This window comes from Pan troglodytes, chromosome 5 (genome assembly GCF_028858775.2).
Source record: "Pan troglodytes isolate AG18354 chromosome 5, NHGRI_mPanTro3-v2.0_pri, whole genome shotgun sequence".
Classification (NCBI taxonomy): domain Eukaryota; kingdom Metazoa; phylum Chordata; class Mammalia; order Primates; family Hominidae; genus Pan; species Pan troglodytes.
The window spans coordinates 172587024-172600685 of record NC_072403.2 but is presented as its reverse complement, the minus strand read 5'-3'; the positions used below and the strand labels follow the sequence as shown (position 1 = coordinate 172600685).

The 13662-nt window shown below is 42.4% G+C and overlaps 1 protein-coding gene and 1 long non-coding RNA gene across 6 annotated transcripts in view; one reads left to right on the top strand and one right to left on the bottom strand.

The window, feature by feature from the left end:
• The window catches only part of LPA (lipoprotein(a)), a 176197-nt gene extending 166131 nt beyond the window's left edge, over positions 1-10066 (top strand). For all 5 annotated transcript variants that reach the window (XM_063813639.1, XM_054686968.2, XM_054686969.2 and 2 more), the window contains 3 exons: positions 1907-2013; positions 8903-9021; positions 9662-10066. In XM_063813639.1, coding sequence (XP_063669709.1) covers positions 1907-2013; positions 8903-9021; positions 9662-9823 — 388 coding nt within the window. In that variant the 3' untranslated portion in view covers positions 9824-10066. The remainder of the gene's footprint in view (positions 1-1906; positions 2014-8902; positions 9022-9661) is intronic.
• Positions 1-13662, bottom strand: part of LOC134810388 (uncharacterized) — a 28573-nt gene that overhangs the window by 6606 nt on the left and 8305 nt on the right. Inside the window, exon 2 of the long non-coding RNA XR_010158236.1 lies at positions 233-359. This is a non-coding gene — a long non-coding RNA (uncharacterized LOC134810388). The remainder of the gene's footprint in view (positions 1-232; positions 360-13662) is intronic.

The following is a 13662-nucleotide window of genomic DNA, read 5'->3' as shown; positions in this document are numbered from 1 at the left end:
GTTAGTTGTGCTCTTTAAAAAGGCAGAAGGATTCAGTTTCCTCACGTGGAAAAAGAGATACCTTGTTATCTGTAAAACTTACTTAATGTTCACCAGTTCATCCACATTCATGATCAGGGAAAGGTTGTTATTCCAGGCTAACTATTCTCCTTTCATAATAATATGCTGGAGAGAATCAAATGAGATTGCATTTCAAAGTGCTTGAAAAACCACCACATCGAGCCATGCTTACTGTGGGCGCCTGTAATCACTGCTATTCAGGAGGCTGAGGAGGAAGAATTGCTTGAGCCCAGGACTTCAAGGCTGTAGGCAGCTATGATTGTGCCACTGCACTCCAGGCTGGGTGACAGATCAAGACCCTGTCTCAACAAAAGAAAAGAAAACAAAACAAATGAACAGAAATATTCCACAATGTCAAAAAAAAAAAAAAAAAAACCCACACAACATACAATTTACAAATGCAAATAATAATATTATTATTGTTGTCTTCTTTGATTTTCTCTTTCCTGGTGAAATTTTGTTTTATTAAGCCTGACAAAGTGATACCTTTGCTTATGTCACTTAAAGTTAGTCTATTTGGACCTAGGTGACAGTACAATCAGCTAAGAAACAGGTATTTGTAGGAGAGGCAGGTGACAAGGCATGCGGGGTGCTCGCTGTGCTGGTGGCTCTGGAAGGCAGGGTGTCAATGCAGACAGGGATGAGCATGGCCTGGTTGGGAAGGCATGGGGCAGGCAGGAGCCTGAGCTGCTCTCCTGGGCCTGGTCACAAGCCCGGGGCAGCTTCTCTGGGTCTGTGAACTGAGGGGTGATGTCCTGGAATCCTCTGACACTCTAGGAAGTAGAGAAGGGCCTTTCTGGCTCAGCCTTTATAAACAGTAGCTGATCTCCCTCTTGCTCCCCAGGGTCCTCCCCACCATCCCAGCAAATGTGCAAATACAAGGTCTCTGCTCCTCACGGTCCTCAGAGAGCTGGGGTGTTCTGATGGCTTGAACAAGTCACTTAGGAAATGTGGGGTTTTGGAGGCATTCTCTGATAGGCTGATACGTTTTGAGTTTAGAGTTCCCACCGCACATCCCCACACCCCTAGAGTCTAGGGCATTTAGTGCTCCATGAGGGAACCTGTAGAGTGAGGACATCTGCATCACAGGCTGGGCCTTCTAGTGTCCAGAAGCAGAAAGTGTGTCTGCTTCAAAGTTGGTGCTAATGATGATTTTTGGTCAGAATAGGGCATTTCTCATTTCCATTCCTTTATCCCCTTGAACTTACTAAAGTAGAATCAGGTCTAAAACCCAGAGTTCTAATCTTTAAGAGTCCCTGGGATTCTAAGGTATATGAATGTCCTTGGAAAACAATACCATTTTGTTCATGCAAGGTGCTTATTACCAATCCTCTTTCATTTGATGTCTAGCATTTTACTGCATTCTTACCACCACGGTTTAGTAACATTCGCGAGGAGGAAGTGGAGGATCCAGATGGAGCAACTTGCTCTGGGCACACAAGGCATTTGCAATTTTATACCCTCTTGATGATGTCTCAGCCAGACATTCTGCCCAGTCATCAATGCCCTCTTCAATTAATATGAAAGGACGCACTTGGCATGAGATTCCAATCGTGCACGGAATATACATGAGAAGGGCACCTTTGTCATCCCTACTTTCAAAGGCTAAGGCCACCCTCAGTTTCTTGCATGCAACTGATGCCTTTCAAATGAAACCTTACATCTGTGTAGTCCATAGGCAACCACAGGCAAATGTGAAGGTGAAACGCTCACATTTCTCTGTGTCAGTGAAGCAAGGCAGTGCCAGCTCAGAGGGCTCTGGGGCTTCAAGGCAGGGATGACTGGTTGTGGGTACTGCCACTTCCAGCTGGGCAGTGAAACATAACTGCTAATACTTTCCTAATAGGCCTGCCGTCATCACTGACAAAGTAATGCCAGCTTGTCTGCCATCCCCAGACTACATGGTCACCGCCAGGACTGAATGTTACATCACTGGCTGGGGAGAAACCCAAGGTAAGATCAATTCCATTGCCCACGTAACAAATTGTTTTTGACCTACAGTGCATGTTACAAAATGAGCATTTTGGAGATAGTTGTACAAATTCCTATCCATGAATGTGGTCTACCCACTCCTGACTTTGCCTGGACACCTGTCTATGTCTCCATAATCAGTCTTCAAGGGACCTGGGCAAGGGGAGGGGTGCCATTTCCTTGAGTCTCTCTCTTTTTTGTTTTCAGAATCTTTTTTTTTTTTTGTAATGATTGTATGTTTCCCTTACAACAAAAACAAACAAACACCAGTAGAGGTCTTTGAGTCTCTTAATCATAATTTCAGCATTCATATTGCTTCCCCAGGTAAGTGGGGTTTTGACCCAGCCCTCAACTTAAGGGTGTTAGATTATTTTTCATGTGAAATTAGACAGACTGCATTTCTAAACATGGTGCAAAACAGTAATGACAAAAGTTGTAATTAAACTATTCTTCTTCCCAAATACCCACATGTCTAATGTGTGTGTGAGGGTGTTAGGCAGGGGACCTGAAGCTGGGGGAGAGGCAGACAGTTCCCATGGCCCCAAGTCTAGGATGGCATTTGGTATTGGTTGATGGGTGAGAGCAAGAGAGGGAATATTTTTGTGCAGGATGTGGTATCAGCACCTGTACTACATTTTATGGATTCCTTCTTCTCTTTGCAGTATGCCCTGACAATAATTATATCCGTCAGCCTTACCCCCTTGGCAGTAGGAAAACTGAAACTGTCTTAAAGTCTCAGCTCTACTTTCTCAGAGGTGCAGGCGAGGGCACTGGGAGTCTGGGGCCCTGGAAAAATGTTCTGACTCTGCCACTTGCCAGATAGACCTGAACTAGACACGTTACCTCTTTGTACCACTTGGCTCTCATCTCTTATCTGTAAAACCAGCATTTTCAAATGGTGCTTTGCACATCAGCCTTTTGCATAAGCTTTGATTTGATAAAATGTTTTTTGTGTTTTTAAAAAGATTAAAAACCACAGGTCTAGATAATTTCAAACTAGGCTTCCCTTTTTCTGTCCTTTTCCTATTATTTTTAAAACCTCACCTCCTTGACTCCTTGTTCCCTTTTTCTGCACTACTGAGTCTGGGAGCACTGAGGCCAGGTAAAAGGAAACTTGGCAAATGAGGGACACCTATGGGTGTGCGAGGCTGCTCCTGGTGTTTGCATATTTTAAAATTTAAATGCTACAAACCACTGTGAGTTAGGTATTATTGTTCCTATTTTACCATTGAGGAAGCTGGGGCTCAGAGAAGGTGCAGGGTGGTACAGACAAACCTGAATTGGAACCCTGGCTCCTGCCTATGGGCTGTCAGGACTTAGAAAAGTCATGAGCTCTCGCTGATTGTTTCCTCAGCTGATGTGGGCTGCAGGGCTGTTATGGGGGAAATAATAAGAAAGTGCATCAAGTGTTGAGCACATCCTAAGCACTCCATCATGGCAGCTCCTACTACTAATAAAGAATAGAATTATATCTAACGTGATTCTTTCTTGCAAGTGACAGAAAATCCAACTCAAATTGGATTAAGCAAAACAAGGGAAATTCTTAGTGAGCTGCAAAGTTTTCAGGCTCACATGATGGCCCCAAATCCCAGGTCATCCCAATCATGGAGTAGGCACTATTTGGGGGCACAAAGGTGACATTCCCATGGCTGCAGATGCTGTGGTGCTGTGGCTGTACCGGGAAAGAATAAGAAAGGCCACTCTCCCAATTATGTGAACAATAGTCTGCCCACTCTGAGAAGTCAAACTTGGGTCACAGTCCTGCCCCTGAACCCATCACTGATTGGCTCCGACTTGCACCAATTGTTCCATGTTGGAGGTGAAGGCAAGACCCCACTAATACCCATAAGGGGCAAAAGTTAGATAGATCCTTCGAGAGGATTATGGGAGGTAGGGTGAAAAGCTGCTGGGCAGCCAGAAAGCAAACAGAGCCTCTACGATACCTCAACTGATGAAAGCATGAAGCTAAAATCATAAAGATCTGGGTGTGAGTTCTGGCTCTCCCATCTTTCATGTGACATTGGGCAGTTATTTAATCTCTTTTAGCCTCCGCTTTCTCATCTTACATATGAGATAATTGTGAGGATTAAGATTACACATAATCATCATCATCACCGTCCACCACTACCACCATCATCCCCATCAACATCATCGCCGCCACTATCATCATTCTTACTGGCACTACCATCACCATCACCACCATTCCACCACCATCACCAATATCATCACTGTCAACATCATTACCACCATCACCATCGCCACCACCATCATCATTACTACTACCACTACCACTACTACCACCATCACCAATATCATCACTGTCAACATCATCACCATCACCATCACCACCACCATCATCATCATTACTACCACTACCACTACTACCACCATCACCATCACCACTGTCCCACTACTATCAGCATGACATCACCATCACCACCACCATCATCATTACCACCGCTACTACCACCATCACCATCACCACAATTCCACTGCCATCACCATTAACATTACCACCACCATCATCACTATCACCATCACCACCATCATCACCACTGCCATTATCACTGCCACCATCATCACTATCCTCTATATTTCCTCATCTGTATTACTCCATTCCTGCATTGCTATAGAGAACTACCTGAGACTGGGTAATTTATAAAGAAAAGAGGTTGAACTGACTCACAGTTCCACAGGCTGTACAGGAAGCATGGCTGGGGAGGCAACAGGAAACTGTCAATCGTGGTGGAAGGTGAAGGGGAAGCGGCTGTATCTTCACATGGTGGAGCAGGAGAAAGAGAGTGCAGTGGAAGTGCTGCACACCTTTAAACAACCAAATCTCATGATAATTCACTCACTATCATGAGAAAAGCAAAGGGGAAGCCTCTCTCCATGATTCAATACCCTGTCACCAGGCCCCTTCTCCAACATTGAGGATTACAATTTGATATGAGATTTGGGTGGAGACACAGAGCCAAACCATATCACCATCATCACCACCACCATTATCATTGCCACCACCATCACCATAACCACCATCACCACCAACACCAATATCATTATCACGATCACCATCACCATCATCACCACCACCACCATCACTATCCTCATCCCTGTCACCATCATTACTACCTGTCTTCATCACCATCATCAGCATTCCATCACTATCGCCATTATCATTACCACCCCATCACCATCATCACCACCACCATCATCATTACCACCCCTACCATTAATATCACCATCACCACTATTCCACCACCATCACCATTAACACTATCATCTTCACTGTCAACATCACCATCAGAACCATCACTCACCATCATCATCATTACTACCCAACACCATCACCACCAACACCATTCCACCACCATCACCATCATCATTACCACTACCATCATCATCACAATCACCATCATCACTACCACCATCATCACTGTTACTATGCCTACCACCACCATCACCACAATTCCACCACCATCACCATTAGCATTACCACTACCAACATCACCATCATCACCACCACCACCGTCACCATGATCATCATTACTACCCACCACCATCACCATCAATACCATCCCAACACCATCACCAATATCATTAGCACTACCACCATCATCACCATCACTATCACCACCACCATTACCGTCATCATTACCAATATCACCATCATCACCATCACTATCATCAACACCATTACCATCATCATTACCACTACCACCATCATCACAATCACCATCATCACCACTATTACTATGCCTACCACCACCATCACAATTCCACCACCATCACCATTAGCATTACCACTACCACCATCACCATTAGCATTACCACTACCAACATCACCATCATCACCACCACCACCGTCACCATGATCATCATTACTACCCACCACCATCACCATCAACACCATCCCAACACCATCACCAATATCATTAGCACTACCACCATCATCACCATCACTATCACCACCACCATTACCATCATCATTACCACTTCCACCATCATCACCATCACTATCATCACCACCATTACCATCATCATTACCACTACCACCATCATCACAATCACCATCATCACCACTATTACTATGCCTACCACCACCATCACCATTAGCATTACCACTACCATCATCACTACCATCACCATCACCACCATCACCATCATCACTACCATCACCATCACCACCATCACCATCATCATTACTACCCACGACCATCACCATCAATACCATTTCAACACCATCACCAGTATCATTACCACTACCACCATCATCACCATCACTATCATCACCACCACCATCATCACCATTATTACTACCACCATCACTATCACCACCATCGTCACCATCACAATCACCACCATCAACACCATCTCCAATACCACCATCACTGTAACCATCATCACCACCACCATGATCACTATCACCATCATCACAATGATCACTGTAACCATCATTACTAACCACCACCATCACCGCTACTCCACCACCATCACCATTATCATTACCATCACCATTATCACCACCACCATCATCACCAGCACCACCATCATCACCAGCACTACCATCACCATCACCATCATTAACACCATCACTATCACCATTGGTTTAATCATCACCACCATCATCATAAATAAACATCACATAAGCAGGGTGTAGCTGGGTGTTGACCCCAGAGCCCACTCACTGTTTCCTCTCTCCCACCCCCATCCACACATTTCTAACCACCATCCTGCACTGGGCTCCCAGTCTCCTCTGGTCTCACCCACATGTCCACTGAGAAAAGGATTTTCAGAACACCAACTAGACCAGGAGGAGCCACAATACATAACTCAGGCCTGCTTATCAACTTTCTACATGTTAATAATGACATCAGATCAATGGGTGTTCTCAGCTTCTCAGAGGGAGGTCAAAATTCTCCCCCTCTCCCCTTCATGTGACCAGACCTTCCCAGATTTGGATGTACCAAGTGCAGAGTGGGTGTTGAGGCCAAGGGGCTTGTCCATGTAAGTCTCATCTGCAATCACTGGGCTGATCCCGTGGCCCTGTCTCCAGGGTGCCATCAGAGAGGGCTTCAATCCTCAGGTCACCTGTGGCCCACCCTGCCCTCAGAGGTGCCATCTGTACATTGGCCACGAGATGGCAGCACATACTCATAGACTGCATTAATTTCCCAGCAACTCCTGGTGGGTTTTCCCTCTTATCAGGATGTTTGCCTTGCTCAGAGAGCAAATCTGAGAGCAGTGACACCTAACTTAATTTTCAGCAAAATATTTTGAGAAGGGTGCCCCTTTACACATCTGTGCAGTCCAGGTGATGCATCCCATGCCCAATGCTCGGTAGTCAGGAGGAGCTTCCTCCATGCAGCTCTGCGGAAGAGACTCTTCCACACTGCTCATGTAAACTCCAGATTCGGTGTCAGTTTTCTGACACTGAAGACAATGATCTAAGTGCAGTCAAAGGCTTTGGGGAAAGCAGGAGAGAGTGCTTCAGTTCTTGCCTGTGCCATGCTTGCAAACTTTTGCAAAATTCTAATGAGAGCTGGGCTTGCAACATTGGAAAATTGGATTATTTGTGAGAGCACTGAGACATCCCTGGGCATGTCCATCTGGGAAAACAGCATTTCCTCTGGCACTTTAGCAGAGGTTCTGTTTCAATTTGGCAAAGGAAATTAAGCAGTTTTTCACAAAAGAAGAACTACAACGAGGAGAATTGTCCCTAGTATTTCTTCTCCCTAATTGTCAAGGAAGTGTAAATTAGAAAATGAACCAGGACAATTTCCACCCACTATGTTAGCTAATATTTTAAAAATTGAATATCACAAGGGTGAGGCAAAGTAATTGTTTTCCAGTGACATTTTACACTGTCACACCCTTTTAGAGAATAATTTGGCAATGTTACTGTGAGATAGAAATATGTCTATATAATTATGGGAACTGAGACTTCAGAAAGTAATAAGGAATAAGAATGAACTTTATGAACAAACATGTGGAAGGTTGGAAGCAAGAGTGGGGCCAACACGCATGGGGAGGAAGCATTTGGGCAGTGACTCCGCAGACCCAGACTCAAGCTGAGCTATACAACCTCCTTACGCCTCAGTTTCCTCAACTGAAGAACAGGAATGGCAAGTGCCTGTTTCATAGGACTGTTGTGAGGATTAAGTGAGATATACCACATTACGAGCTTGTGCCTGGAAAGGTTGATTCTTAGTAAATGATGAATATTCATTTTTATTGCAATAAAATTTATACAACATAGAGTTACTATTTTAACCATTTTGGCAGGTACCACTGAGTGGCACTCAGTACATTCACAATGGTGTGCAACCGTCACCATATTTCCAGGACATTTTTCTCATCCCCAAAGGAAACCTCATGCCCATTAAGCAGTCACTCCCCATTAAAATATTAGTTATGAAGACTGTAGCATTTTTTTAAAAACTCATGATATAACATTGATTGAAAAAATCAGTATAGGAAATTGTGCATTATGATGTAATAGTAAAAGAAGCATATAAAAATCTGAAAAAAGTATATAAAAAGAATAGCAATTGTATTTCTCAGACTCTCTTTACATTGTAAAAATCATTTTCATAGCTTCAAAAGAAAAGCAAAAAGTACACAAACAACAACCAACCCCAAAGCAGCATGACAAAGCCCAGATTGTTGAATCCAGGTCTTGGGAACATAAAATCTTATATGACATTTGCACTTTAATGGGTCAGAGAGTCCAGTGGCATTGAGAACTGCCTTGTGTTCTGCAGCCTCACGGACAGACAGGAGGTCCAGCTCCACTGCTCTGTTCTTCTGGAATTTCCTCGTGAACAAGTTTTGGCCTCAGTAACCATTTCTTTCATCTTTTTAAACACAGGTACCTTTGGGACTGGCCTTCTCAAGGAAGCCCAGCTCCTTGTGATTGAGAATGAAGTGTGCAATCAGTATAAGTATATTTGTGCTGAGCATTTGGCCGGAGGCACTGATAGTTGCCAGGTAAGAAAAGATCAAGAGATCAAAGTCTTGTGCTCTCCTGTCTCAGTCTCAGTCCCTTAGACGTCAGTCCCAAAGTGGCAAATTCAGGAAGGTTTTGTCAATGGAAGACCCCAGTCTAAGTGTTGCTCAGAAACTCCCCAGATCTGTCCCTGAATGCATATTCAAATCATCTAAGGAGACGTCTTGGGGCTTGAGTTCCAGATCCATAGCAAGGGAGCCGCAAGTGCCATAACTACCTCAGGCCACTCACCTTCCTGGTGTGTGCTGGTCACCAGTGACTGAAGTGGTGGCTTTTCCAGTAGAGAGGAAGGTAGAGGGTACAGGACCAAGACAAATTACACACACTTAACAATGATGTCCAGGCTAGCCCAGTCTAAAGGAAACACCAAGTTAGGAAGCGATGCATGCAGGATTCACAAGGGATTATTTTTTTTCCCAGGAAAAAACTAAGTGATGTGGTTTTGTTGAATAGACTTTGCTAAGTACTTAAGCACTGCAGATGCTTGAGTAATATGCTCATAAGTTCCTTTCTGATTTGAATTACTGGGAAAATGTACATATGGATAAGAGAAGGATGGCATCCCATATTAAAAGGTTGGCAGCTTAAAGCTCACATGAATTTTCCCCTACCTCTGTTTAGGGTGACAGTGGAGGGCCTCTGGTTTGCTTCGAGAAGGACAAATACATTTTACAAGGAGTCACTTCTTGGGGTCTTGGCTGCGCACGCCCCAATAAGCCTGGTGTCTATGCTCGTGTTTCAAGGTTTGTTACTTGGATTGAGGGAATGATGAGAAATAATTAATTGGACGGGAGACAGAGTGAAGCATCAACCTACTTAGAAGCTGAAACGTGGGTAAGGATTTAGCATGCTGGAAATAATAGACAGCAATCAAACGAAGACACTGTTCCCAGCTGCCAGCTATGCCAAACCTTGGCATTTTTGGTATTTTTGTGTATAAGCTTTTAAGGTCTGACAAATTCTGTATTAAGGTGTCATAGCTATGACATTTGTTAAAAATAAACTCTGCACTTATTTTGATTTGAATTAATTTTGGTTTTGGTCTTCAACATTTTCATGCTCTTTTCATCCCATCTATTTTTATTTTTATTTTTTAGACTTTACGTCCTGGGGTACATGTGCAGAATGTGCAGGTTTGTTGCATAGATGTACACGTGCCATGGTAGTTTGCTGCACCCATCAACCTGTCATCTAATTCGGTATTTCTTTTAGTTCTATCCCTCCCCTAGCCCTCCACCCCTTGACAGGCCCAGGTGTGTGATGTTGCCCTCCCTGTGTCCATGTGTTCTCCTTGTTCAACTCACACTTATGAGTGAGAACATGCCGTGTTTGTTTTTCTGTTCTTGTGTTAGTTTGCTGAGAATGATAGTTTCCAGCTTCATCCATGTCCCTGCAAAAGACATGAACTCATCCTTTTTTATGGCTGCATAGAATTCCATGGTGTATATGTGCCACATTTTATCCAATCTAACATTGATGGGCAATTGGGTTGGTTCCAACTCTTTGCTATTGTGAATAGTGCCACAATAAACATATGTGTGCATGTGTTTTCATAGCAGGATGATTTATAATCCTCTGGGTATATACCCAATAATGGGATTGCAGGGTCAAATGGTGTTTCTGGTGCTAGATCTTTGAGGAATCGCCACACTGTCTTCCACATGGTTGAACTAATTTACGCTCCCAGCAACAGTATCAAGGCATTCCTGTTTCTCCACATCCTCTCCAGCATCTGTTGTTTCCTGACTTTTTAATGATCGCCATTCTAACTGGCATGAGATGGTATCTCATTGTGGTTTTGATTTGCATTTCTCTAATGATCAGTGATGATGAGCTTTTCTCATATGTTTGTTGGCTGCATAAATGCCTTTTTTGGAGAAGCATCTGTTCATATCCTTTGCCCACTTTTTGATGGTGTTGTTTTTTTCTGGTAAATTTGTTTAAGTTCTTTGTAGATTGTGGATATTAGCCTTTTGTCAGATGGATGGCAAAAATTTTATCCTATTATGTAGGTTGCCTGTTCACTCCGATGATAGTTTCTTTTGCTGTGCAGAAGCTCTTTGGTTTAATTAGATCTCATTTGTCTATTTTGGCTTTTGTTACCATTGCTTTTAGTGTTTTAGTCATGAAGTCTTCTCCCATGCTATGTCCTGAATGGCATTGCCTAAGTTTTCTTCCAGGGTTTTTATGATTTTAGGTTTTACATTTAAGTCTTTAATCCATCTTGAGTTAATTTTTGTATAAGTAATGCCCTTCTTTGTCTCTTTTGATCTTTGTTGGCTTAAAGTATATTTTATCAGAGACTAGAATTGCAATCCCTGCTTTTTTTTTTCTTTTTGCTTTCCTTTTGCTTGGTAAATATTCTTCCATCCCTTTATTTTGAGCCTACGTATGTCTTTGCACATGAGATATGTTTCCTGAATACAGCACACCAATGGGTCTTGACTCTTTATTCAATTTGCCAGTCTGTGTCTTTTAATTGGGGGCATTTAGTCCGTTTACATTTAAGGTTAATATTGTTATGTGTGATTTTGATCCTGTAATTATGATGCTAGCGGGTTATTTTGCCCATTAGTTAATGCAGTTTCTTCATAATGTGGATGGCCTTTACAATTTGGTAGTTTTTGCAGTGGCTGGTACCAGTTGTTCCTTTCCATGTTTAGTGCTTCGTTCAGGAGCTCTTGTGAGGCAGGCCTTGTGGTGACAAAATCTTTCAGCATTTGCTTGTCTGTAAAGGATTTTATTTCTCCTTTGCTTATGAGGCTTAGTTTCGCTGGGTATGAAATTCTGGGTTGAAAATTATTTTCTTTTAGAATGTTGAATATTGGCCCCCACTCTCTTCGGGCTTGTTGGGTTTCTGCAGAGAGATCCACTGTTAGTCTGATTGGCTTCCCTTTCCGGGTAACCCAACCTTTCTCTCTGGCTGCCCTTAGAAATTTTTCCTTCATTTCAACCTTGGTGAATCTGTTGATTATGTCTTGAGGTGGCTCTTCTCGAGGAGTATCTTTGTGGTGTTCTCTGTATTTCCTGAATTTGAATGTTGGTCTGTCTTGCTAGGTTGGGGAAGCTCTCCTGGATAATATCCTGAAGAGTGTTTTCCAACATGGTTCTATTCTCCCCATCACTTTCAGGTACATCAATCAAATGTAGATTTGGTCTTTTCACATAGTCCCATATTTCTTGGAGCCTTTGTTTATTCCTTTTCATTCTTTATCCTCTATTCTTGTCTTCTTGCTTTATTTCATTAAGTTGATCTTCAATCTCTGATATCCTTTCTTTTGCTTGATCGATTTGGCTATTGATACTTGTATATGCTTCACAAAGTTCTTATGCTGTGTTTTTCAGTCCGATCAGGTCATTTATGTTCTTCTCTAAACTGGTTATTCTACTTAGCAATTCATGTAACCTTTTTTCAAGGTTCTTAGCTTCTTTGCACTGGGTTAGAACATGCTGCTTTAGCTCGGAGGATTTTGTTATTATACACCTTATATAATAGCCTGATATAACTATAAGATTTTTTTGTAAGCACCATCGTAACCACAAAGCAAAAACCTAAAGTAGCTATACAAAAGATAAAAAGGAATCAAAGCATACCACTAGAGAAAATCACTTAATCACAAATAAAGGTACGAAGAGTGGAATAAAGGAACGAAGGGTCTACAAAACAACCAGAAAGCAATTAACGAAATGGTGATAGCAGATCTTACCTATAAATAATTATCTTGAATGGAAATGGATTAAATTTTCCAATAAAAAGATGTACAGTGGCCAAATAGATTAAAAAATAAGATCCAACTATATGATGCCTATGACACACTCACTTCACCTGTAAGGACTCAGACTGAAAGTAAAGGGATGGAAAAAATATTCTATGCAAATGGAAACCAGAAGATAGAGGGGTAGTTATACAGATTGAGTATCACTAATCCAAACATCTGAAATCTGAAATACTCCAAAATTAAAAATGTTTAAGTGCCAACATGATGTTCAAAGGAAATGTTCTTCGGAGCATTTTGGATTTTTGTGTTTAGGGATGCAAAAACAGTAAATATATAATTTGTATTAGTCCATTCTCACACTGCTATAAAGAATACTACAAAGAGACTGAGTAATTATAAAGGAAAGATGTTTAATTAACTCAGAGTTCCACAGGCTTAACAGGAAGCATGGCTAAGGAGGCCTCAGGAAACTTATAATCATGGTGGAAGATGAAGGAGAAGCAGGCACCTTCTTCACAAGGTGGCAGGACGGAGTGTGAGCGTGTGAAGGAGGAACTGTCAAACACTTATAAAACCATCAGATCTTGTGGGAACTCACTCACTCTCACAAGAACAGCATAGGGAAAACTGCCCCCATGATCCAATCCCCTCCCACTGGGCTCCTCCCTTGACACATGGGGATCATGAGGGTTACAATTCACGATGAGATTTGGGTGGGACACAGCCAAACCATATCATAATGCAAACATTGCAAAAACAATTCAAAATTCAAAACAATTCTGGTTTCAGGCATTTTGGATAAGGGAAACTCAACTTAACATGAGGTAAAGCAGACTTTAAGTCAAAAACTGTAAAAAGAGATGAAGAAGAATATAATAATAAGGAGATCAGTTCATTACAAAT